Raw genomic sequence first — 23,552 nt, 5'->3', positions numbered from 1 at the left:
GATGAGTAAAAGAGAAGCAGATGATCCATGGCCTGATCAGGGAGGATCTAACCGTCTGAACACAAGAGTGGGAGTTAGGAACTCTTCTTGAGTTCTAATCCCAGCCATGATGTGGCCTCTTTCTGTGGCCTCAATTCAACTATTTAGGAGGACACTGGCAGGTCAAATCTGGCCCCAAATTTAAATTTGTTAAAATAACTTTGTACAAAAGATCCAGAGCAATATTTCCAGGATTTTGTTTCTAAACTCCACTGAAGGGTTTATTTTTTCACTAAGAAATTTTCCCTGCAGTATTTGGAACCGTGACTGGGAGACAGGAACGCCAAATTCCATTCCCAAGTCTGGTGAGCCCTCTGGGTCTTGTTCACCCCATCTCTAAAATGGAGCTTGTAAAGTGTACCTTCATAAAGCGTTTGCAGTCTAAGCATTAATGTTTGAGTTCCCAGTAATATATTCATTACAATCATTTGTCATTTCCTGGTCAATGCACTTTCTAGCTACCACGGACTTGCATATTGCTGCAATAGGAGAAAGGTTAAATCCAAAAAGTCTGTTTCCATTAACATTTTAACAGTAAATGTCATGAAAACACTTGGATTAATATAAGGTATGATAAAGTTTGGGATCTTATTTTAACAAATCCTAAATTTGAAGTCTGAATAAACTACCTGACCATGCCCCTTTTATTTCTCCGCTCTAGTTACCTGCAAATGCTCTACACAGGAATACTATTAGCCGTTTGTTTTCTGGCATGTTTCTTGTGATCCTTTTACTGGCTGATTGTTACTGATTTGTAACATCACAGGGAGTTCCTGTTTGTATTTGCTTGTGTCTTGTTGCATTTTATTCTCCTGAAAAACAAAATATTGTAAAGATTGATAAAATAAAATTAAATTATCAAAGCAGCAACAATAGGGACTAGCACGTCAACTGGTATAAATCAACAGTTACATTAAAAATCAATTTATACTGACTGTGGATTTGAGCAGCATTGATTTACACTGGCTAAGGATCTGGCCCTATGGGTTTAAAGAAGTGCAACAATGAGTTGAAGGAATCTGGGGAGCCTATTAGACAAAGAATAAAGAACTGAAAATGTTTCTCTGTCAAGCTCCCTTTACTTGAACTGCCTGTCCACCGAAGTCAAATCATGGAACTTTTAAGGTGTATCCTGTGTTCATCACTGGGACATGGGAGGTGGAATGTGTTTAGTTCTCATTTTCATTTAAATCCAAATTCTTTGAGCCTGGTTCTTCTCTCCCTGAATATTATTTTACACCTGTGCAATTGCATGGGATTCACTGCAGCCCCTCCTGTTTCCCACTAGTGTAAGTGGGAGGGGAATCACATTCAAGGATGTAATAACAAGTGAGGAAATTACTGAGCAATGGAAGGGTTAAAGACCTTTCTTTTTTTAATTGATGTGTTAGGGCTTGTCTACACAGGGAGTTATTGTGGAATTAGTTTAATTCACTTTAACTTTCATTCAGAATTACAGTGGCCTTAATATAGTTTAGTTTAATTCAAGTGAATTAAAACTAAACTGAAGGAAGGCCACTTTAATGCAGAATGAGAGTGTTCACACAGAGGTTTAATGAATTTGCTTTAAATTCACACCTTTAGTTAATTTGGATTCATTTTCCTGAGAGGTTCCATGTAGAGTAACCTTAAGGACATATATGGCTTTTAAAATCTATGCAGGATTTTTCTACCTACTGAGTATATGGGACCAAATCCTGAAGTCAGTACTCAGCACTTATTCAATCTTTACTCAGACAAAACTCCTGTTGGTGTCAGTACAAGGGCTTGTCTACAGTTGGAAATTTATGCAGATTAAGGTAGGGTGTGAATTTAATGTGCAATGGCTATTCCCGAATAACTTCACGTGTTGACATGAATTTTTAGGTATCTATTTTCATCAAGCAACACAAATATATTTTTAGTGGTATATGCTCCCTTAGACCCAGCCCCGGGCCACCACCTTAGAACCAAATACTACCTAAAGATCCGAGTACCTATGGGGTGGAACAGGCCCAGTCTAATCTGATTTAAACCCTGGAGTTCTCTGCTCTGCTTTTTAAAAAAAAAAAAAAAAAAAACCCAGCCAGTGAGAAGAGAAACTGCTTTCTAAAAAGTCAGGGCTGGATTGAATTGTTTGTTCCAGACTTGTCCTCTGTCTAGAGTCAATCAGTCAGATTAATCACAAAACAGCTCTCAGTCAGCTTGGTACTTGAGAAATCAAAAACAAAAGACCCCAATCAGATGCTGTCATGGGAGCGAGGCCCGAAAGGATTAGGGGGAAGCCATAGAATTGAAGTGCTGCTAACTAAAGAAGCATTTTTGATACAGAAAATTGTGTGTCTGGTTTAAATGGGACACTTTCTTTTTCTTCTTTTTTTCCTTTCTTCTTTTGTTATGTATGGACAACTCCATACAAATGGACAAAACCAGACTCTACATGTGTGCATGAGAGGGGCAGGGAGAAATTTCTGACAATCCATTAGAGGCAATTGAGAAAGGGCCCCATCTGAAGAGATATGGCGAGTCCTCAACTCCTGCTGGAGGCAAGGGGAGATCAGGGCAGTTAGGATGTGATTTTTAGAGGTATTTAGATGCCTAAAGAGTCAGGCACCCAACGGGATTTTCTAAAGCACCTAGGCACCTACTCTTATTGTAGTCACCTCAGTACTTTTGAAAATCCCACTAGGTCACCTCCCTGAATCTTTATGTACCTACTGCCCTTAAAAATCTGGCCCTTAGAATCTCACAGGATTGGGTCCTGGGTGAACAAAGTCAGTGACTATAGACTATTTGGCTAGGAGCAATTGAAGCGTGGGCCTGATCCTGAGCACCATTGATTTGAATGGGAATTGCTCACCTGCGCTGCTTGCATAATCAGATCAGACCTTTTGATTGTTTTAGCTCTGCTGGAGAGAACTGTTTGCCTTTTTACCTATCTGCTCGACTCACTGGCTCCAACATTTAAGAAACAAACGGTCCAAAGTCTTATTCATTGTTCATGAAATCAGTCGGATTCCTATTGCTGGCCTTCACTGATGTCCATATGTTCTGCGGGGGGTGATGGAGGTTAAACTGATTATATTCACTTCAGGGTGAAATTAACATAGGTGGAGGCAGCCAGCATGAGGCCTATGCACTGCTTAAGTCCCATTTAATCAAGTTAAGCCTAGTGCTACCCTTTTGCACAGGGGTGATTTTTCACCCACCAGAACTTAAATCTGTTTGGGAAGGTTTGATCAGGTCCTTGTGATTTACTTGAACCTGGCACAAAGGAGAGACTGATGGCTCCTGATGCAAAAAGACCACCTCCCCATTATACAATATTAAACTAGGCGATTCAGCTGTTCGACAGGCTCAGTGGAAAACACGCACACCTATGGTTTGGGGGTTGAATGGGTGGGGCAAAATTTGGTTTTAAATTCAGCTTTCAAAGATTAGAGTTTAACACATACCTACTTCAGCTTTTGTATGAGCAGCTGTTTTTCCTGCATACATGTATCTGAAGGAGCAATATCGGTAACTATTACAAGCACCATTCATATTTATGCGCACAATTACCCATTTTGCTGGCGCAAAGCTGGCTCCCTGTCTGAGAATTTATACCACGCTGGTGTTGTCAGCACAGTATCTGGGTGCCTGTTGTAGGCAAAACAGTTCCATAGGTGATATTTGTGAGTGCTGTTTAGGAACCAACTTTCTTTTTGTCTTTCTTTCTTATCTGTATTATGGTAGCAACTAACGCACCAACTCGAGGATCAGAGTCTAGTGCTAGGTGTTGTACAAGTAGGTAAAATAAAGACAGTCCCTGCCCTAGGCTGTGAGCTCCAGGATTACAAGAAGACATAAAAAAGCCTGAAGCAGATGGACAGGGAGATGGAGGATAGGAAGGGAGGGTAACAGTAAAAACGTGTTGCATAAGTCGGTAGTCTCAGCAGCCCAGCCTGACTAATGACTGATGGTAGTACTTCGCAGGCATCTACGTCTGATTTGACCCACATAGTAGCTGCTACTCTGTATCCCTTGTGATTTATTTTTGCTCAGCTGTTTCCTAAGGATTTTTACTGTGTGGGATTAGTTTGTGCACACAGTTTAGGGTTTAAATTAAATTTTTAAGGCACACCGGCCTTTTGGGGCACTCTGCCCAGGGATGACTTTCATCCCCAGTGATTTAATTTTAAGAGGAAAGTTGGGGAAATTTACCCGTTCACCTAAACTATCTGTTACCTTGTTCTAATGTTTCTATAATTTTCCCAGGCAGGCAATGTATTTTCCCCCTCCTCCTGTATTTTGCTGTGGTTGTATTCTTGTTTGCTAAATATGGCTTGGCATTATTTGCCTCATTTGGGAGTTTTGAGACCATTGTGTGGTTTCCTGCTCAATGCCCTCCTGTTAAAAGTCTCACAAATCAATCTTTGCCTGCAGCAGACACTCCTGCATACCCTGTCTATCTTGTAGGTAATCCGCCAACAAGAGAATCCTCCCCAACAGGATTTGAGAGATCAGTTAGAGATCGTTTCTCTCTCTCTGTGTCTCTTTTTTTGGGAGGTGCGGGGAAGGCAGCGTCAATGGAGCTGGGAGAAACCCAATGGATCAGTGTCCGTATCTCTCTAACTTAACCTGAAAGCGGCAAGGAAATTCAAAGTTAGGGTTCACACGGTATTCTCATCTCACCCCAATTTGCCTAAGCATCCCAGAGGTCTCCAGCAATATGTGGTTTTACATAAGGCAAATAGTGGTGTCTAGGCACTCGGGGTAAAATTCACCCCGTGTAGAGCCACTTCAATCCCATTTAATTCCTCCATTTATGGTTCGAGGGAGATGAAGTGGTGCACAGCCAATATGATGGCCCTCTGTTTGAGGGTGAATTTCACCTAAAGTGAGATGAGGTGTTAAGGACAGAGTGTCAACCTTACCTCAGACTTTTGTTACTTCTGTTACCTAAAAACAGTCATTGCTACTGGAAACTAGTGGGCAGATGCTACTCTCAGCACACTGGTGTAAACACAGAGTAACTCTATTAGCGTCTACAAAAACAACAAGGAGTCTGGTGGCACCTTAAAGATGAACAGATTAGCGTCTGTGGATTTATACCCAGGTAACTGAGAGCAGAGTCTGGCCCAACCTTTGTGTTTGTGTATGTGTGTATGAGTGAGGGAGTGCCATTGACGTCGAGTGGAAAAAACCCAGCACTAGAAACTATTCCTTCCTCCAACAAAGAAGCATAACACATTAAAAATAAGATCCAACATGAACAGCAAGGGTGAAAAAAACAAAAACTCAGCAAGGCAACTTGTGATCATGCAGCTCTTCCTCCTCCCACCTTCCCATGGATTATTTTAAACCTTGCTCCTATCCAGATTAGGCAGCCCAAAATAGAAACCAATGGTGCTCTCTTCTCTTCAGCGTACACTTGGAGGCAGCAAGGTAAAGAAAACAGGGGAGTAAGGCAGAAATCTGAAAGGGGGAGGAGTGGCTGCTGTGATTGGTACTAACAGCTCAGTCTGGTGAGAGCCAGGCGGGTTGATGTGACAGAGATGAGGGAGCTGTGCTTGACTAGCTCGTGGGCCTGTGCTGCCAGTCACAGTTTCAATGAATGGGATTTTTTTTTTTTAAAGGAGTGAGCGTGTAAACGTCTTGTGCAGACTCACTACCAAAGCACTTAGCAAATGCGGAGCCGCCCTGATCTCTCATTTCTGTGCAAACCCAAACACCCACCGCCCGCTTGGAAACGCAGCCCAGGCGAGAGGGGCTCGGTCGCGTCCCGAGCGAGAGCTGGGCTGGATAACATCCTGCAGCAGCCCGAGCCCCGGTGATGCCATGACAGCGAAGCCCAGCTGTGTCCAATCGGCGCTCGCCAGCCCGGCTCCCAGAGCGGCTGCTCGCCGCGGGCTGGAAGCACGAAACCATTCATGATTTTGGTGACGTCATCCACCGGAGGGGGCGGGCGCTCCGGACAAAGCCACGCCCCTTCCTCTATATAAGCGCCTTCCCGGGCCGCTGGTGCGGCTTAAGGCTGTAGTGGTAGCTAGGCAGTGTGTCTTTTGGCTTGTGGGGTTAAAAGCCGATCAGCGCGTAGCCTCCCCGCTGGGCTGCTGTGCCCCCGGCCATCTCGCACTGCTCTCAGGGAAAACCACTGGACCCCTTTGCTCCCCGTTTTTGCACCCCAAAGACGCTTGTCAGCCTTTGTGGTAGGACTTCATGTCTGTATTTTTTCCCATTCACTGGTGAGTACCCTCTTGCGGGTTCCCCGGGGGCGGTTGGCGGGCTGGGAGCTGGTTAAGGCTTTGGCTGTGCCTGGGGGTAACTTTTGAAGGGGAGGTGGGGGGTGATATTCGTCCTGCAATGGCTTTGCAGGCAGAAGTCACAGTCAAGGTTGTGACGGGAGAGGGGGGAGGTGTGAGGGAATGGAAACAAAGGAAGTGAGCTTGGAGGCTGCAGTAAAGCGTGCAGAAGGGCTGGGGGAGGTTTGCTAGAAAACGTGCCCAGAGCTTCACCTACTCGCCCCAGTTACGAAAATCCAGTGGGTCCTGGAGATTGTGCTTGGGCGGGCGGGTGGGTTGGTTGGGAAGCCCACTTGCGAGTGGATGCGTGAGCTGCCGCCAGGGCTGCAAAGCCTGGTACCGGAGAGAGGGTTTTTATTCACCTTGGGAGTCGGTGAGGCTGCCCTGGGGAAGCTGCAACAGGCGCTAGCAGTGGCCTGAGCCCCGCTGGCGAGTTGGAGGGGAAGGGGTGTTGCAGAAGCGATCTGGCTGCCGTTGATCTCCTGCTGTAGCGGCTGCAGTGTCCCATCCTTTCACCTCCCTCCCCCCTTGCGGTGACTCGTAAGCGCCTCTTTATCCTCTCCCTGGCTTGGGAGAAGAGAGCGGGCGGGACTGTGCAGGGATCATGCCGGGGAAGGCAGGCGGAAATACTTTCCGGGTGTGTTTGCCGAGCAGCTGGAACTTGCTAGGCAGCTTGCAATCTCGCACCCGGTTACCATCCTTCTTGCGCTGCGCCTGAGCAATATCAGGCGCTGGGACCAGCAGCCAAGGCAGAGGCGATCAGGTCAGCTGGGGAAACTGACAAGGCAAACAGCTTGGCTGCAGCTGCTTATCCTAACCCTAACTTCCTTCCTTAGGGAGATGGTGTAGCAGCCTTCCCGTTGCCCTGCATCCTCCCCCCCACTCCTACCCCAATAACTTCAGAAGGCCAGACTGTGCTCTGTTATATCCGAGTAAGCAACTGAATTCAGCAGTTACTCCTGGGATGAATTTAGCCCATTGGTATCACTGCCCGTTCCTCTGGATTTACACCTATATAACGATGGGCACAGGCTGGGTCAGGCTCCCTTATTGCCTGTACACTCCTTTTCAAGTGCATCCTTTGAACAACGTGTGCAAGTCCATCTGAGGACTGAAATCGGAATAGCCCTGGATTAGAGCTACATGTTAAAGCAGATTGCTTGGGAACTTCGGTGAGCTTGTCACCTTTGTCTTACTATTGCCAGGTAGCCATGGGGCAGCTAAAATTGAGGCCCTAAAACCCCTCTTTTCAGTTGCTTATGACTTTCTTGCTTATCTTCCATTTGGGCTGAATTATAGAAGGGTTGCTCAGGTTATAGCACTGGAACTTACGCTGCACCTCTAACCTTTCTTTCCAAATTAAAAATCACCCTGTTTAATATCCTTAACATTGCTTCTGGGAGTTGTAAAAGGACACTGGATTAAGCAGCCTTCCTCCCCTGTTAATACCTTGTATTATTAGAGCTGAGCGATCTAAACATCTGACTACATTTCAACAACATTCTTGTTCACTTCCTTTATTTCGATTCCCTTGATGAAAATAGACTCTGTAGCTCATGCAATAGTTTGGATTGCGAACGCTCTTGGGGGATGGTTGCAGGCAAATGTGATTTTTAAGTACAATATAAGACAGTCCTAGAAACATGCATGTAGATACTGGATTTTGCAAAAACCTTTGTTTTTACTAATCCTGTGCTGAGGTACTAGTATCCTTTTTAACCCATCTAGAGTTGGAAAATAGAGAGCTCCAGCTCATCAAACAAATGGCTCTATGTAACTTCTCACTCCCAGGACTGGTATGTTGCAGCAGAGGATAGGAAGTACACAAACTACTATTAGCTTAGGCTAGGGAGTTTGTATACTAAACTGCAGTGCACTTGCAGAGATCTCCCATCAGCAAGGTTCTTGATGTACCACTTAGTGAGAGCTTGGAAAAGAACACTCTTTTTCCAGCTCTCTGCCAGTTACCTGATAGGTGACACAGACAATGATGTTATGCCTGAGTGGGGTATCTGACATAATGAAACATGCATCACTCTAATGCAACAGCTTCTACCGCTGCTACTTATAAGAGCTGGTGCATCATATGGTCTCACTTTGCCACTGTAAACAAAGCCTTTGTCTGTGCTTATCATTATATATCTGCTTACCTGTGTATCTTGTGCTTTGGGATGCTTTTGAAAGCCCTCATTGTGCTGTTTCATGCATAGTAAGCTGGAGTGGCATTAGGAGGGCAATGTGAACTTGTCTCAAGTGACTTCATAGGAGCAAGGTGCAAAGGATAGTCAATATTTTGGTGACAAATGTGAGTTGGCTTGTGTGTGCAAATACAAAGTACTGTGGTTATAAATAGGCTTAAGCAATAGCATAATGTAAAATAGAGGAACTACAAGCTGTGAAAATCAACTTGACTTTCTCAAATTGTCGAGCTGGAAACTTCATTATGACTGCAAAAGCAGAGCTACAATTGGCATATCTCATACTCAACTGGTGTGGAAATCCCTGAGGTAGTAAAATAAGTCGTAGGAGTTAAAACTGATTAGTTTTTAAAGCTGTGGGGGGGAAAAAACAGTAAGTGCTAGTGCTTGGTTTGGGTTTTTTTAACCTACACTCGAGGGTAAAGTTGGAGGAAGTGGAGTTAAATTTTAATCAGTCTTGGTGAAATCTTGTATTGCTCGAGGTGAGATCCTGCAAACTACTTTTTGGGTCATGATATCATGTACTGATTCTTTAGGTGAATAATTTTTGATTCCCTTACAAAGAAGGGGATGGGGGAAGAACAGAAATAGGATTTAGTGGTTTAGCATTTCGGTTCTTATCTGTGACTAGCTCTGCAGCCGTATAAAGCTTTAGTTTTTAGATACCACATAATCTTGTTCAAGGACCGTAGTGATCTAATGGCTCCATGAGAGCTGAAAAAGTATCTTTCTTTGTTTCCAGCCCTGATTATCTGAGATCAGCTGAAATGACTGAAGTGATGATGAATACTACATCTATGGATGAAATTGGGCTAAGTCCCCGCAAGGATGGCCTATCATATCAGGTAAGCTTTCTGTTGACCGGACAGCATAGTTGGCTGGTTAGGTAATAGTCAACTATGGAACTGTCCAAGCTAGGTTGCAAATTTCTAGCCTTTCCATAATAATCTTGCTGTAGTGAGAACAAGTCAATGGTCTAGAATGTTGGCTTGGCAGGAGCAATCTGTCTAAATTTAATTTCCATCTTAATATCTGATTGTATTAACCAAGTACCTCTCTGTTGGTTTGGTTTTTTACATAAACCTGATCATGTAGCATTCTTGGGGATGGGCTATGCCAGGGGGAAGTTAGCCCTAGTGGACAATCTAACTGTGGAGTTTCTTTTGACAGATCTGCAACTTGGCCCACAAGCAGTCTGCCTAGAGCAGATGGGAGGAGTTGTTTGTGGCACTTCAGTCTTTTAAGATAATTCTTTGTTTATACTGCGCAAATCAGGCTATTTTAAACTGTTTGCCATGTGCCATATGAGACAGTCTATTTCCCCATTCTCCCCACAAAACCTTAATCTTAATACTCAGTGGTATAAGCTTCTGGCACTTGGAGAACCTTTGGTAGGAGGATATAACTTAAAATGACTGGTTAGTGGAATTAGCTAGAAACTGGATTTTTTTTTTCCATCCCACAAAAATTGCAAAAGCTAAAATAGTAAAGTGTTTGTGGTGTGTGTGTTTGTGGTTTTTTTAACACCCTCCAAATGACAGGGTTCTAAATTATTTTTGAAAATAAAGCAAATTTTTAAAATGAAACTACTTTGCTATGGAAAATCTAAACTTTCTTTCCAAAAATAACATTGTTTTACTGTTTCTGAAAATGTTTTTTTTTTTTTTCAAAACAAAGTTTTTCATTAAAATTGATATAATTTTGCAAAATGTTTTGGTTCAGCTTAAGCAGCATCTTCAGATGAGAAACTTTTGACAAAACTTTCAACCAGCTCTAGTGACTAGCTTTATGGGCCATTAAAACAATATTGCTGGATGTGGAGAGCTGTTGTAGATCTTTTGATATTCGCCTATTGATTAACCAACATTTCAATGCTTGTCTCAATCTATTTTCTACATCGCCTGAGAGATGCAAAGAATGAGCATTTGAGTAATTGTACCTTCCCAGTCCTCTCAAATGGAGATTCCCACCCTTTAACTACCCTGTGGGAGACATACTATTAAAGTCTGATATGAGAACTTGTGCGTGTAAGTGGCTGGTTTATGTGTATGCCTGATCTGTGCAGAACAAGGCAGTTTTTTATATTTTATATATTTCCACTTGCAGATGCTATTACAGCAACTGTATGTGTAGGTTTTAGGTATGCATGCAAATTGGTGCACCGTTGCATGCCTAGCTCTTTAAAAGGGTCTTAAATATACTAGCATAAAGAGTGCATCAACATGTTAGATCCAACCTAAACAAACCCTCTGGACAGGGAAAATGTGGTGTATTTGATCCAAAAAACTCTGGTTCCACATGCTGTGCTCTGTTTACATGGCTGCATGTGAAATAGCTGTTTGAGTGGCTCTAAAGGTTGTAAGGATGCTCATGGCTCATGAGTGAGTTGGGGCTTCCAGAGAGTGGGTACACTTCAACAAGAAGAGTCCTCAAACCCTGCTTCATCATGAAAGCGCACAACCAGCCACTGCAATAATGGTGTTAATAGGTCACCGCAGGAAACACCATATAATCCAGTTAGGCCAATAACTCCCTTCTTCTAGGCTCCTCTTAAATTCCAAAACCTCCAGATCTGTATGGACAGAACTAGTCAGAATCTAGGTGCCCTGCTTGTCCTAACTATATTGCGTGAGCTGGGTTTTTCCAGCGTTCGATACTAGGACCAGGTCTACACTCCACATTTATTTCAGTATAACTGTGGCTCCAGGGTGTAAAAAAACCCCACATCCTTGAGTGATGTCCTTTATACTGACCTAACTCCCATATAGACAGGATTGTCTCAGCAGGAGAGCTTCTCCCATCGACATAGCTACTGCCTCTTGCGGAGTTGGCATTAAGCTGACTGGAGAGCAATCTCCTGTCAACTTCAAGTGTCTTCATCAGAAGCGCTGCATCGGCCGATGCAGGTTTGTAGTGCAGACCTGCAGTAAATGTTTGTTTAGACCCTAACATTGGAGGGCAAACTGGTTGGTTGCAGCATTCAAGTTGCTGGGAGTTCCATTAACATCTGCAAGTTGCATTTAGTACTAAGTTTTTTTGCAAATTACTGTCTCTGCAAAGTGTTATTGGCTCTCAGCGCTCTTGCTTCTCTGTAGTGGGTCTGGTCCTATTCAAATACCCGCAAGCTTCTTATTGTTCTGTCTACACTTGCTTGGCCTAACTGACAGCCTAGTTGACTGTAAGAAGCTACTTTCTCCCTCTGTTAGCCTACAGTCTTTGGCTGGCTGGGTGGAGTGAAAGAAGTGGGTGGTCACCTTTTTAGTAGGACACTAGCCACATGCTGGCAATCTTCAGAAGCAAATTGTTATATGTACAAAGGACAACACTTGTTTACATTGCCTGTAAACTGGGCTACAGTGGGGAATGAAGGTCTATACTGTAGTCCTCTGACTAATGCACTGGGATGGAAACTATTTGTCATATTGTGGTATGGATTACTAAATATGAACAGTGATAGAAAATTAAACAGCCTTGTACAGTTTAAAGTAAAATCAAACACTGAGAATGAAAGAGGAAACCCCTCTAACAGGATGCAAACAAAACCATTAGCTTACTGCTTTCTGTGAGTGGCACTGCTGACCCACCCCTCCTGCTGATTGTGAAAGATTTTCTATATGGGAAATTGTACACTAGTCTATTAAGTGCCTGAGCTTAGTATTTTACAAGTGGACAGGGCTAATGAAGCATGAATGCTCCTGCAATACAAGCCACATTATTCTAAGCTACAAAATCTTCCATCTGTCCTGCAGAGTTGAATTCCAATTAGAAGAACCACAGCACTTGGATATAAGAGGCAAGGACTTGTAAAACCAGAATTGGAACTCTGTTGCTTTATTAGTATTTTATTGGACAGTGGACAGGCAGTCCCTTAATTTCAACATGACTCTTCTGTACCAATGTTCAACTTAGTTTTGGATTGTGGTGGTGATGAGCTTGACATGAAATTTTAAATCTAACCACGGGTCTCTAGATCCCTGAGCATTCAAACTGGTCCCTAGTTGGATCCTGCTCCTAGAAGGGGACTGTTCTTCAGAAGGTGGTCCTTAACAGTAGAAAGCTCATGAACTAACTTGCAAGTTTTTAGTGCCCTTAAATCAAAACCTCAATCCTAAAGTAAGTGAGCATAGATTTGGTTCTCAGCTCTGTTTTGAAATGCTCTCATGATCACTGGAAAACAGTCTGGATATCCAGCTATAAAAGGCTCTGTACTAAGAGAATGTAAACATAGAGGTCAGCAGAACTTTGCAGGAAAGATTAACCAGTGATTTCTAAACTTTATTGTAAGATTCCTGCCTCTGTCCCCCACTAGCTGTTGTGGTCTGTAAACTTAAAACACTGATGTCTTCCTACTCCAGGCAATAGACTATTAGTTCTGTCTAGATATTCAACTGAACTCGTGTACCTCATGAGTCCAGTGCATGTCAGGAAAATGAACATATCATGGTACGTTTGCTCTTAAAGTAGCAATGTGAAGGCTTGACTTCTAGAAGGTTGAAGCAAGCATTCTTCTTGCAGAAGTCTATATACAGTACCTACTTTGCATGTGCTGTTGTACTCACATTGGCCTAAATTCTCAATTTGTATGCAATTTTATGTACACAAACACATCGCCACCCTCAACTTTCTGTTCATTTGGCTTTAATGATAGCTAGCATGGAACTATACTTAAATGCAACCAATAGACAGTCTTGGAGAGTTTAAGCTAATGCACTTAAAACTCTTTCCTTGTTGGACAAAGCTTTTATTAATACAGTACCTACAACCAAGGCTCTGTTCCCTCCCAGGAAGAGGGCTCAGCCGCCAGGTTTGAAGGGCCAAAATAGAAGCAGATGGTACAAGCCGAGCAGGAGTCTGGCACAATAAAAGTGTATCCTATGGGACGCCTGGACAAAATAGATCTGAAAAAATGAAGTCAGACTGGGTCTTGTGACTGCAGTGAAGAGCTATTTTTGGATCTCTAATGGCTGTCCCATAATTCCTATGGGAACATTAACACAGTAATTCATTCAAATGCAGCTGATGGAGCAAGAGGCCCCTCCTACAGAGACAAATGTGCACATGAAAAGTTTCATTCATTTCCAGTCCGTCAGCCTTGTGCAAGTCCTGTCTCTTCCTAGCCAGTTGGAGCTAATGTATGGTGACCCCTTTTTTTCCTCTCTTCGTGCCTCCCCCAGCCCTGAGAGAGGCCCGTTATCTGAAAACGCCTAGCCATGTCTCTGCTGGCTCCCCTTCTAATGTCATTCCACAGCAGCACAAATGATGTGGGTGAGAACAAGGCTCTCAAGACTAAATTAATCATTTTTGCTGCAGTGTTGTCAAAACAGTGCCTTGACCTGAATCGCTCTTAATTTCTTGGACTGGTAGCTGAGGTTGAGCACAGTAAAAACATCTTGAAGCCTGAGGCGGCTGTACTGAGCAAGCAGTATATGCCAAACTCTGAGCCAAGAGTTCTTTGCTGTGGACTAACTGCCCTGGACAGGTGACGGATTTCTAAATGGGGTAGGCATGCAATGAGTGAGCTGGCTTAGTCACATCAGCCCTGCTCTGGTGGACCTGGGAAGCTCAAACCCCTAAATCATGGTATTCTCATGCTGGGATCCTAGCACTGGCTAGGGATCTGATCTGTCTGACATGTGTAACCCTCACACACATGGCAGAAACTTGGAGGTTTCCTCCCCTCCTTGAGACGAAGACTTCACAGCATCGTCTGCCCATGAAGCCACTCCTCTTTTTTTGTTCTGCTGGAACAAAGTTGATTTTTTTCAATAGGAAAAGACAATATTGGGTGTTGCAACTAATTTCATATAGGGAGTAACATGCCGATCTGTAAATCTGGGGTAACTCCACTGACTTCAGTGGAGTTGAACTGATGTTGCTGAAACCTGATGTGTAACGATTCTGACATGAGAGATTGTAACCCATGGACAAAGACGCATGTATTGCCAACCTGATGGCTAATGGGGAACTTAGTATGCCTTCATATTCACCTCTTGTATCTTAGAAGATGCCTTTATATTAACTTAAGTAAGGAGAGTCATATGTGTACTGAAGCAGTCCTCCATTGGAACTGACATCTATGCACTAGGTAAAACTGTCCTCTGAAGTGATTCCACTGTACAAAATGAAAGCCTGGATGAAATAACTTCACCTGTTACATTACAGACAGTGGCTCAGGAAGTTGCACTGGCATGTGCTGACACATGTCTAGTGCATAGATCAGGCTAAATGCTTAGGCCTAGGAGCACAATAGTGCTTCAAATGTTGTTGAATGTGATCCGAGCTAAAAAGGATAGAGATGGAATTATGAGGACTACAGGTAACTATCTTTATTGTAAACCAAGGAACAGCATTAAACTGAAACCCAGGATGATAAAGGGACCATCTGATCACAAAACCTCCATGTAGAATTTCTTACCCTCTCCTATGAAACTTTTGTAAGGGAAGATCCGTTATCCTGATTGGAAATGTCGCACACAAACGCGGCTTTCCTTACTACTCTTCATCAGTCTGAACACTTGTCTACGCTATCCTGAGTAGTCATGGTAGTAACTGGTGCCCCAGCATTTCTTACCACTGACATGCCCCTCTGGATTATCTTTCTCTTTAATGTGAACTTTTGTCCTGCCTTTTGGAAGGGTATTGTGTTCTGCTTCTGGGGGTGGGAGTGGGTTGTTAACTTTATTTTTTCCCTTGACAACCCTCCATTCAGGTCTGAAATAAGATGTAGTTGGTCTCAGGCTTCTTCAAGAACCTCTAGCTTCTAGTATCATGACTCTACCTCTAAGGATGGTAGTATCTGTATGCTGTCTCTATACAGGTACATTTTGAGTACTAAAGAGGCTAAAGCACCTTTTGAATTCCATCAGTCTGCATCCAGTGGAATATCCTGTACTACTGTCATAGCAGAAAACCCAGTCTAAAGTACCAATGTCAGAACATAAGTTTCCTAGAACTTGTGTCAATACTGATACAATGACCTAGGTGGTTAGGCATGTAGGGCTCTGACCAAGGCAGCAACTGGCTTCATTTGGGAATATCTTTCGTATCTGGAGGGAGCTGTATTCTCCCACCAGTGCAGTATTACTTACAGCAATTTTCTGGGTGTCTGGGGAAGAAAAGAACCCGGGGCTGGAGTCTGATCTGTTACACCAGAGTCAATTTGAAGTTAACTTCCTTTAAGTCAATGGATGTTGCTCTGGATTTACACCAGTGCAACTTTGACTGGAATATGGTCCTCTGTATCTAATGTTGTGATCCTTCCAAGTCTCCCATCCCCTTCCCAGAAAGCAGGATGTTCATGTTACTGCTGTCTCGTTTTGTACTGACAATAATTAGCCCATCGTGTACAGTTAACTACACTGCATCTCACTGTCCAGTAGTATCTGGTTTCCTTATTAGCATTTCTCAGCTTCGTGCAGGAGAACTGCGAGAAGCTAGCAGCCAAGGATTGGTTGGTTTAATTATGGCAAAGCTCCTCTGCTCTGGGGTACTGGGAAAGGGCTCTGGCACCATCCGCCTTTCCAGGGGTGTTAAATATTTTCCATTCTCAGTGCCAAGCTCTCAATCTAGAAGTCACTTTTGGGTCACCTGGCATGGAGATCTACGTGGATGACCTTCAGTTTGGGGCTTCAATTTCTGGTATTGCCTTTCAGTTCACCTTCTAGGCAAAAGGTGAGAACTCAGGTTTGCATGTACCTGAGCTGCAGCTGAATCTACTGCAGAACAGAATGGGATTGCCAGAAGACCTCTGAACAAAGCTCGTCAACCACTGCCTTCTCAACAGGGCCAGCTCCAGGCGCCAGCTCCAGGCACCAGCTTACCAAGCAGGTGCTTGGGGCGGCCACTTTGGAGAGGGGCAGCACATCCAACTGTTCGGCCGCAATTCGGCAGATGGTCCCTCACTCCTGCTCAGAGCAAAGGACCTCCCGTGGAATTGCCACCACAGATCACGATCGCCGCTTTTTTTTTTTTTTGGTTGGCTGCTGGGGCGGCCAAAACCCTGGAGCCGGCCCTGCTTCTCAAATCCAGGCTAAGCATGCTGCATGTCATAGTTAGGGCAGCAAACCTATTCCTTGCCCTCTGCAGCCAGCAAAGATGTGTCACAGAGCTCTTTGCGTAAAGCTTAGATGGGCCTTGGCTTCTAAAGCTGTGATGTGATTCAGTGACCTCGCAGTTGCTGTGATTACATATTCAAAGTTGTATGCAGTCGTATGTAGATGGCAGGGGCAAGTTAGCCCATCATAAACGCTCTTCTGTAGCGTTCTTGGCTGTTAAAAGGTGCCAAAAGCTCCTGTCCCACGCTGATCTTAGCTCTTTAACTCCGACTCTCTAGTGAAGCATGTAACTACAAGCTTTAATATCTACACTGTGTGAGTATTCACACTGCGTTCCAGGACAGGATTTTGAGTGCCATGAGCTCAATGTAAAACCTGCAGTGGGTTATGTGAGTGCAGATTTCCCTTTTTGTTTCCAATTCCTGCTCTGGAGGGGGATATCCCTCGGGCATTTCCATCTATGCTGCATTTCAGATGATACAGAAAAATCAGGCTGAGGAGGGTGGGTAAAGCAGTGATTCGTCTCTTCTGTATAGTGACTGGGAATCTGCCTCTTGTTTTGGAGTGGCTAGGTGTCAGATTGCATGGGGTAATTTACCTGACCTGTTCCCTGAATGTAAATGACAGTCTTATTATGACAAACTTTTTCCTTAGCCTTGCTTGCTGCCCTTATTGTGGGAACTAGCTGTCATATGCTAGGAAATAAGGCTTCATAAAACTTTTTTTTTTTTTTCCATTGACTGTCCACACCCTTGGAAAGGGTAATTGTGACATCTCCTTTTTTTTTTTTTTTTTTTTAATGCTGCCTCTGGTTAAAAAGCATGACTTAGTGGAAAAAAAGGTTGACCTCCTTAGGTTCAGCCTCTCGTGCAGCTGTTCAAGATAAGATTGTGCTAGTAAAAAAATAAAGCTAAACACCACGTTTGGGGATATTTGTTTGTGAGGAAATGACTAGCTCCTTGGCTTCTGAGAAAACCAATCTGTCAGTCTATTTTCAAAACTACTCCATTTGACCTAATGTAGCTAAAATGATAGCAGCCAAAGGTTAGCAGTATAATAATTAAACTGTTTTCCTACAGTGTAGGCTATTTTAGTGGCATTATCAGCATATATAACATACTATAATTCGCTTTCTTTCCATTGCAGCCCTCTAAACAACACAATGTCAAGGTTCTCTGTATCCCAAGTCTGGGGAGTTAATACTGAAAGTTCAGTTCTGTCTACAGCTCTTAAGCAATGGACTGGGTGTCTGGGATTGGCCTGGCTGAAGCCACTAAATCGTATGAGACGCAGTTACTGTATACAGGGTAGCAGCTGTGTTAGTCTGTATCCTCAAAAAGAACAGGAGTACTTGTGATACCTCAGGGCTTGTCTATACTTACCGCGCTGGTTCGGCGGCAGGCAATCGAACTTCTGGGTTCGATTTATCGCGTCTAGTCTGGACGCGATAAATCGAACTCAGAAGTGCTCCCCGTCGACTCCGGTAATCCTGCTCGCCGCGAGGAGTACGCGGAGTCGACGGGGGAGCCTGCCTGCCGGGTCTGGACGGGGGTAAGTTCGAACTAAGGTATGTCGACTTCAGCTACGTTATTCACGTAGCTGAAGTTGCGTACCTTAGTTCGATTTGGGGGTTTAGTGTAGACCAAGCCTTAGAGACTAACAAATTTGTTAGTCTCTAAGGTGCCACAAGTACTCCTGTTCTTTTTGAAGTTACTGTATAGCTTGCTCTGGGAATGAGTAATAGCAAGTAGCACAAACTGTAACACCCCTGTTAATGTCACAGCATTCATAGGCCTTGTCCATACTGGACTCCTCTTAGTTTCCTAGCAGTGCAGCTGAAGGACCTGGCTAAGGTGCCCTGGAGCGGTGTGGGAGAGCTGGAATTAGACACCCCTCTGCCTTGCTGTCTACCACTAGCCTAGGCTGCCTGTCTGAAATGTGGCTTTTTGTTTTGATCCATCCCTGACTGAGAGTCTCTAATGGCCATACTGAGGCTGTTACTGCAGTATCGTCTCCCAAAGTTAGTCTCTCCTCTCCCTCCCTTCTTAGTAGCCATTTAACTGCTACTAAACTGGCAGGAATTTGGGATTAGGTCCCAAAAAGTCTTCCATTATCTAAAGAACAATACAGCTAAAGCCTGTGAAACCCTGAGTATTCAAAGATGCATCTGAACTATGCTTTCCTTTGGCTATTGAGTGCTGGCAGTGAATCACAGAACACTGAATGGAAACTGATCTGCGGAGGGGGTTAATTGACTGCCATATTACAGTATATCTCTAGTAGCTCCGTTGAAGAGGTTAGGCCAAATTTTCCAAGAGTGTCTACTGGGTGTGGGTGCCCAGCATAGGACTGGAAAGGGACTTGTTGGATGATTTTGTCCAGTCCCCTTCCATTGCAGGCAACACCATCATATAGTCCCTTTCATAAATTTATCAAGCTCCATCTTAAAATTAGGTAGGTTGTTTGCTCCTCCCGGAAGGCTGTTCCCAAACTCACATGAAACACCTCAGGCGTCTGACTTGAGCATCTGCCACTACAACTGGAACTGCAAGTGCTCAGTGCTTTTTTAAAAAAACAAAAACAGGACTTGCTTCTCAAACTGAGGCATTCCAAACTAGTGGATGCTTCTGAAAATGTAGGCACTGCTGTCTAAATGAGGTGCTACTCTCGTCTCCTCTGCAAGCCTCAGGAAAATGGAGTAGCAGTCGTGACTGCCTTCTTGTATTTTGAAGACTTTTTTTATATTTAAGGATGCCCAGGTAAATGCTTAGTCTTGTAAACAGGACAGGAATTTTTGATAAATGGTTAATTGCTTAATTATCACTGGATAATCAGAGTTGGCAGTTGTCCCTTTTTCCTCCTACTAAAAATTCTTGTCAGTGTGAACTGGGGTTTATTAAAGATCGTCCGTTGGTAACCCACAATAATTGCACTGCATTGTTCACAAGCAATAGTACTTTCTTGCCTCTCCTGCTTTGAAGGTTCAGTAAACGTGGCATTTGGTCTCATAACTACAAGTACTCCTGCAACACGCTACTACAAAAGCAAGGTGCTTTTCCTGGATTGAGTTTCCGGATTGACATCTAGCACTAACAGTGTAGTCTGCTCTAGAAAACTATCTGGGTGTTCTCCCATCTCCAGCATTCTCCTATCACAGTGGCACTAGTGTTTGGGCTTGAGTGGTCTGCTGGGGTTATCAAAGGGTGGCATCCAGATGGAAGATGGCAGCAGGTCCAAATCCACTTTAGGACTGGGAAATGCATCTAAGGAACTTTCAGTGCAATAGAAAATACTGGCCTTATAGGATAATCTGAAAAAACAAACCCATTTTCAGGAATAGTTTATTACTCATTTGCATGTCACTGCACTCTAGCCTTTACATTTCATCCCATAACTCCTGCATACTGTCCCCTAATCCTGGAAATGTTCTCTGATTTAAAGGTAACCGTGTAAAGAGCCACTTTCTCCATGTTGACTCAGAACAAGAAAACAGTCTTAGATTGCCGGTCCAAACCCTTGAGGCAAAAAGACCAAGAAGCAGAAGAGCTAAAATAGTGAGCCTGTTTTCACAATATTTCTGGCCTGACCAAAAGCAGGAAATGCAGACAACAGATTCTCATAGCAAGACTTTTTTAGCTCTGTCTGCAAATTCATGAGCATTGGTGATAAGCAGTGAATCTCTGGGAGGCTTAGTTGATATAAGTGTCTGAAAGCATTGAGATTGAGCATTGAGTCCATCTTGAACTTTATTCCAGCAGCCTGTCAGTTTTGGAATCCTTCAGATAGCTGCCCCACCCACTTTTTTTTGTATTTGTTTATTTTTTTGGCAGCATTCTGGTGCTTCAGGTCCCAGCCTGGTTCATGAGTTTTCCTGAGAAGCTAACCTGAAAACTCCTCAACTTGCAGAACTTCATTTATGGTTGGCTCTGTCCCTTGGAACCAGACCTCTTGAGATTTGGCTCTTGGTAGTTGTGATGCTCTGTAAGCTGCTAGCCAATATCGAAACTCTAAAATATTCTTTCTAATGGATGTACTCCTTTTTTTGTTTCAGATTTTTCCTGACCCCTCAGACTTTGATCGTTACTGTAAGCTGAAGGACCGCCTGCCTTCCATTGTGGTGGAGCCAACAGAGGGGGACGTGGAGAGCGGTGAGCTGAGATGGCCACCTGAGGAATTCCTTGTCCAGGAGGAGGAGGAGGAAGAAGAAGAAAACTGTGAAGAGGCAAAGAAAGAGAACAAAGAGCAATAAATGGCAGCTGAAAAAAAATACAAGGGATTGTATTGTCTTGAGGGAAGAGCCACACCTGTTCTGAAGGTCTTTTTTTCTTAAGAAAAAAGACAGACAAGTTCAATTTTGCACCTGCAAGATCTTAGGTTTTTTTGTATTCTCTGTATCGAGAACTGAAGCCCTCGATGTGACACTCTCCAGACCTTCTGAGGAAGGAAGTCATGCAGAGAAAAATGTTTGCTGTTCTCAAGATCACTATCTGACTTTTTTTTTTTTATTTTTTTGTTAAGACTGAGAGGCAGCAGAGAAATTCCAAGGCCCTTGGTGGATGGTGAACAAGCAAGGCTGTTTAATGAGTGGTGGGGAGGGTGGGAATAAAGAGAAATGTAAGCAGTGTTGAGCAAGGAACTGCCTCTGGCTACAAAAGCATGAGACTAGAGTCTTCATCTCTCAAATTTTCCTTTCTTATAAGCTTCTGTTTGTGTATCTGGAGTGGAGGGGAAATGTGTGGTGACATGTCACAAATGGATGCTCTGCTGACATAATTGCTGGGTGGCATAGAGAGGCAAAGGGGCTTTTAGTCATTCCCCAGTTGCACATCTCCTGAAGTTACACAAGCGTGTGTAGGAGTAATGGATTTCTTGCGTTAACTATCAAACCTGTTCCCAGTCTTTGCCCAGAAGATGTTTTCTTGCCTTCTCTTTCTCTGTCTGCATTTAAACCTTGTAATGCTGAACAGCTCAGTTGGCAGGGTCAGTGTGTTCTGCTGCTACTCTCCATCTATTTTGCAAGGTCCTTGTTTATCTTGCAGATGATTAGCATGAGGTAACAAAGAAATTTCATGTAATGTCTAAATCTACCTGAGATCTTGTTCTAGAAGTGGTTAAGATGTTTCTCTCCTGCTAGCTGAGACTGCTATAGTAAGACAAAACTCATTACAGTGCATAAAGCTTGCAAGGTGCAGGGACCACCTGCCTTCTAGATGATTCTGGGACTGCATGGTTTCCATCTCAAACATGCTGGGTCAACCATCTGATCAAAACTGGCTTAGTAGAGGGGCATGGGGAGAATCTGCAGGGAACTGTTAGATTCGGGTTTTCTTTGTTAGCAGCAGTGCTTTACCAGAGCTCCAAGACCTAGCAATGCTGGCAGACCAAGATGCTTGCAGAAATCATCTGCTTAAAAATGGATGAAATTGAAAATTCCCACATGCAGCAAAGTCAGAAGAATGTTGCCAGAACTGAAATCAAAGAGGCAGTCCTAAATCAAATGGCTGACTTGAAAAGATAAGATGGGGGCAGGGAAATGATGCCTGTCTTCAGACAGTATTTCATGGCTTTTGAGTGTTCTGGGCAAGAGGATGTGCTTCTGGTTGTAACAAAGTATTAGTAGGGTTTAATAAAGGGCAAGATGGTTTGTAAGGTCTAAGATATCCCATGCAACTTGTTCAGTGCTGAGTTCTGTCTCTGTCCTACCTGACCTCTGTCTACAAGGGGAACTGATTGCAAGGCAGGTTGAGTTGCCACTTTTGTGGAAAGTGGCAATCCAGCAACTTTATGGAAAAGCCCCAAAGGGGCCCAAGGCATCTGTTGAGGAGCTGACAGGTCTAAGAATAAAGTGCTGGTAGTTTCCACCTTAAAACAAGTCTGGAGACACTAAAGGAAGAAAGACAAATGTTAAGGCCTTAACCAGACCTTATGATAAAACCCAATGCATCCTGTCTACTATTAACTGGTTCAATTAAAAAAAATCTATTTGGACTTTGTGTGTGTGTGTGTGTATATATATATATATATATATATATTTGTATCTAATACCTCATGAGTAGTTTAAACGCTGGTGGGGGTTGGGGGATTGCTTTTAACATATCAGCAGAATTGTTTTAGTCTTCGTCTTGCTTGTGATTTAAACATAATGGCAATAACTTATCAGCTCTGTTACTATTTCAGACAGACCTGAGGGATTGGAGACTGACTTTTTTTGCATTGTTCTGACTAGTAGCAATGTAGAATGCAGCTTCTCTTCCTTCTTTTTTAGCAGCAAAGAACCAGTCTCGTACTCACTCCCAGGTTTGGTGGATGCTTTGTCATCACTGACCTCTCATCATGATCTAGTGATGTTATCATTTTTAAACTGATGGATCCAGCTGTTTGTATCTGAACATCTGTTCTAGTCTTGCTGTCTAATGGAATGAGCTTGTACACCTGTATACCAGCCAGTCTCAATGTTTTAAACTGTTACTTGTCTTCAATCTGTGCCACCATGTTGAGGCTTGTTAACAGATTACTATGTGGGTAGCAAAAGGATGGAAATCCTTATCCTACAGATCTGAGGAGAAATGTCTGCCGTAAAGACTGGTATATTCCTGTCTGCATCCCCCCCCTTTTTTTTTAAAGTATTGTGTATTTCTATTTGTCAAATGTATTTGAAGAACAAAGCACTCCAGTAAAACTCCTGTTGTCTGTACATTCTATTTCTGTAATTCTTTTTTGAGCCTCAGGGAGAAGCTAGCTTTTTTTTTTTTCCTCAAACTACTTTTTTGTCACTGTGACAGTTGTAAATAAAGTTTGAAAATGCTTTCCAACTTGGTGGCTTTTTTTAAATTCTGCTTACAGAAAAGCAGGTTGGGCTTTGATTTCCCAGAGCTTTAATCTGTACCGGAAGCAACCTTTCACCTTAAATGCAAGGCCATATTATGCAAAGCACGTTGGCATGGGCATGTGTCCCAGTAAAGCTGATGTAATTTAAGCATATGTTTAGACTTAATTAT

At 43.4% G+C, this 23,552-nt stretch overlaps 1 protein-coding gene across 1 annotated transcript; it reads left to right on the top strand.

Annotated features, from left to right (window-relative positions):
* The first annotated feature begins 6,017 nt into the window (after positions 1-6,017).
* Positions 6,018-23,253, top strand: LBH (LBH regulator of WNT signaling pathway). Its single transcript, XM_034764751.1, has 3 exons — positions 6,018-6,245; positions 9,243-9,345; positions 20,606-23,253. The coding sequence occupies exons 1-3, from the start codon at positions 6,220-6,222 to the stop codon at positions 20,801-20,803; spliced, it is 327 nt and encodes a 108-aa protein (XP_034620642.1). The 5' UTR covers positions 6,018-6,219; the 3' UTR covers positions 20,804-23,253.
* Positions 23,254-23,552: the final 299 nt, after the last annotated feature.

The sequence above is a fragment of the Trachemys scripta genome, chromosome 3 (genome assembly GCF_013100865.1).
Source record: "Trachemys scripta elegans isolate TJP31775 chromosome 3, CAS_Tse_1.0, whole genome shotgun sequence".
Taxonomy (NCBI): domain Eukaryota; kingdom Metazoa; phylum Chordata; order Testudines; family Emydidae; genus Trachemys; species Trachemys scripta.
This window is presented reverse-complemented; position numbering and strand designations above follow the sequence as displayed.

Excerpts from the sequence above, each read along its gene's own strand:
- LBH (XM_034764751.1), top strand. The coding sequence starts at position 6,220 with ATGTCTGTATTTTTTCCCATTCACTG. Across the intron at positions 6,246-9,242 it reads GTATTTTTTCCCATTCACTG|CCCTGATTATCTGAGATCAG; the intron begins GTGAGTACCCTC and ends CTTTGTTTCCAG. Across the intron at positions 9,346-20,605 it reads AGGATGGCCTATCATATCAG|ATTTTTCCTGACCCCTCAGA; the intron begins GTAAGCTTTCTG and ends TTTTTGTTTCAG.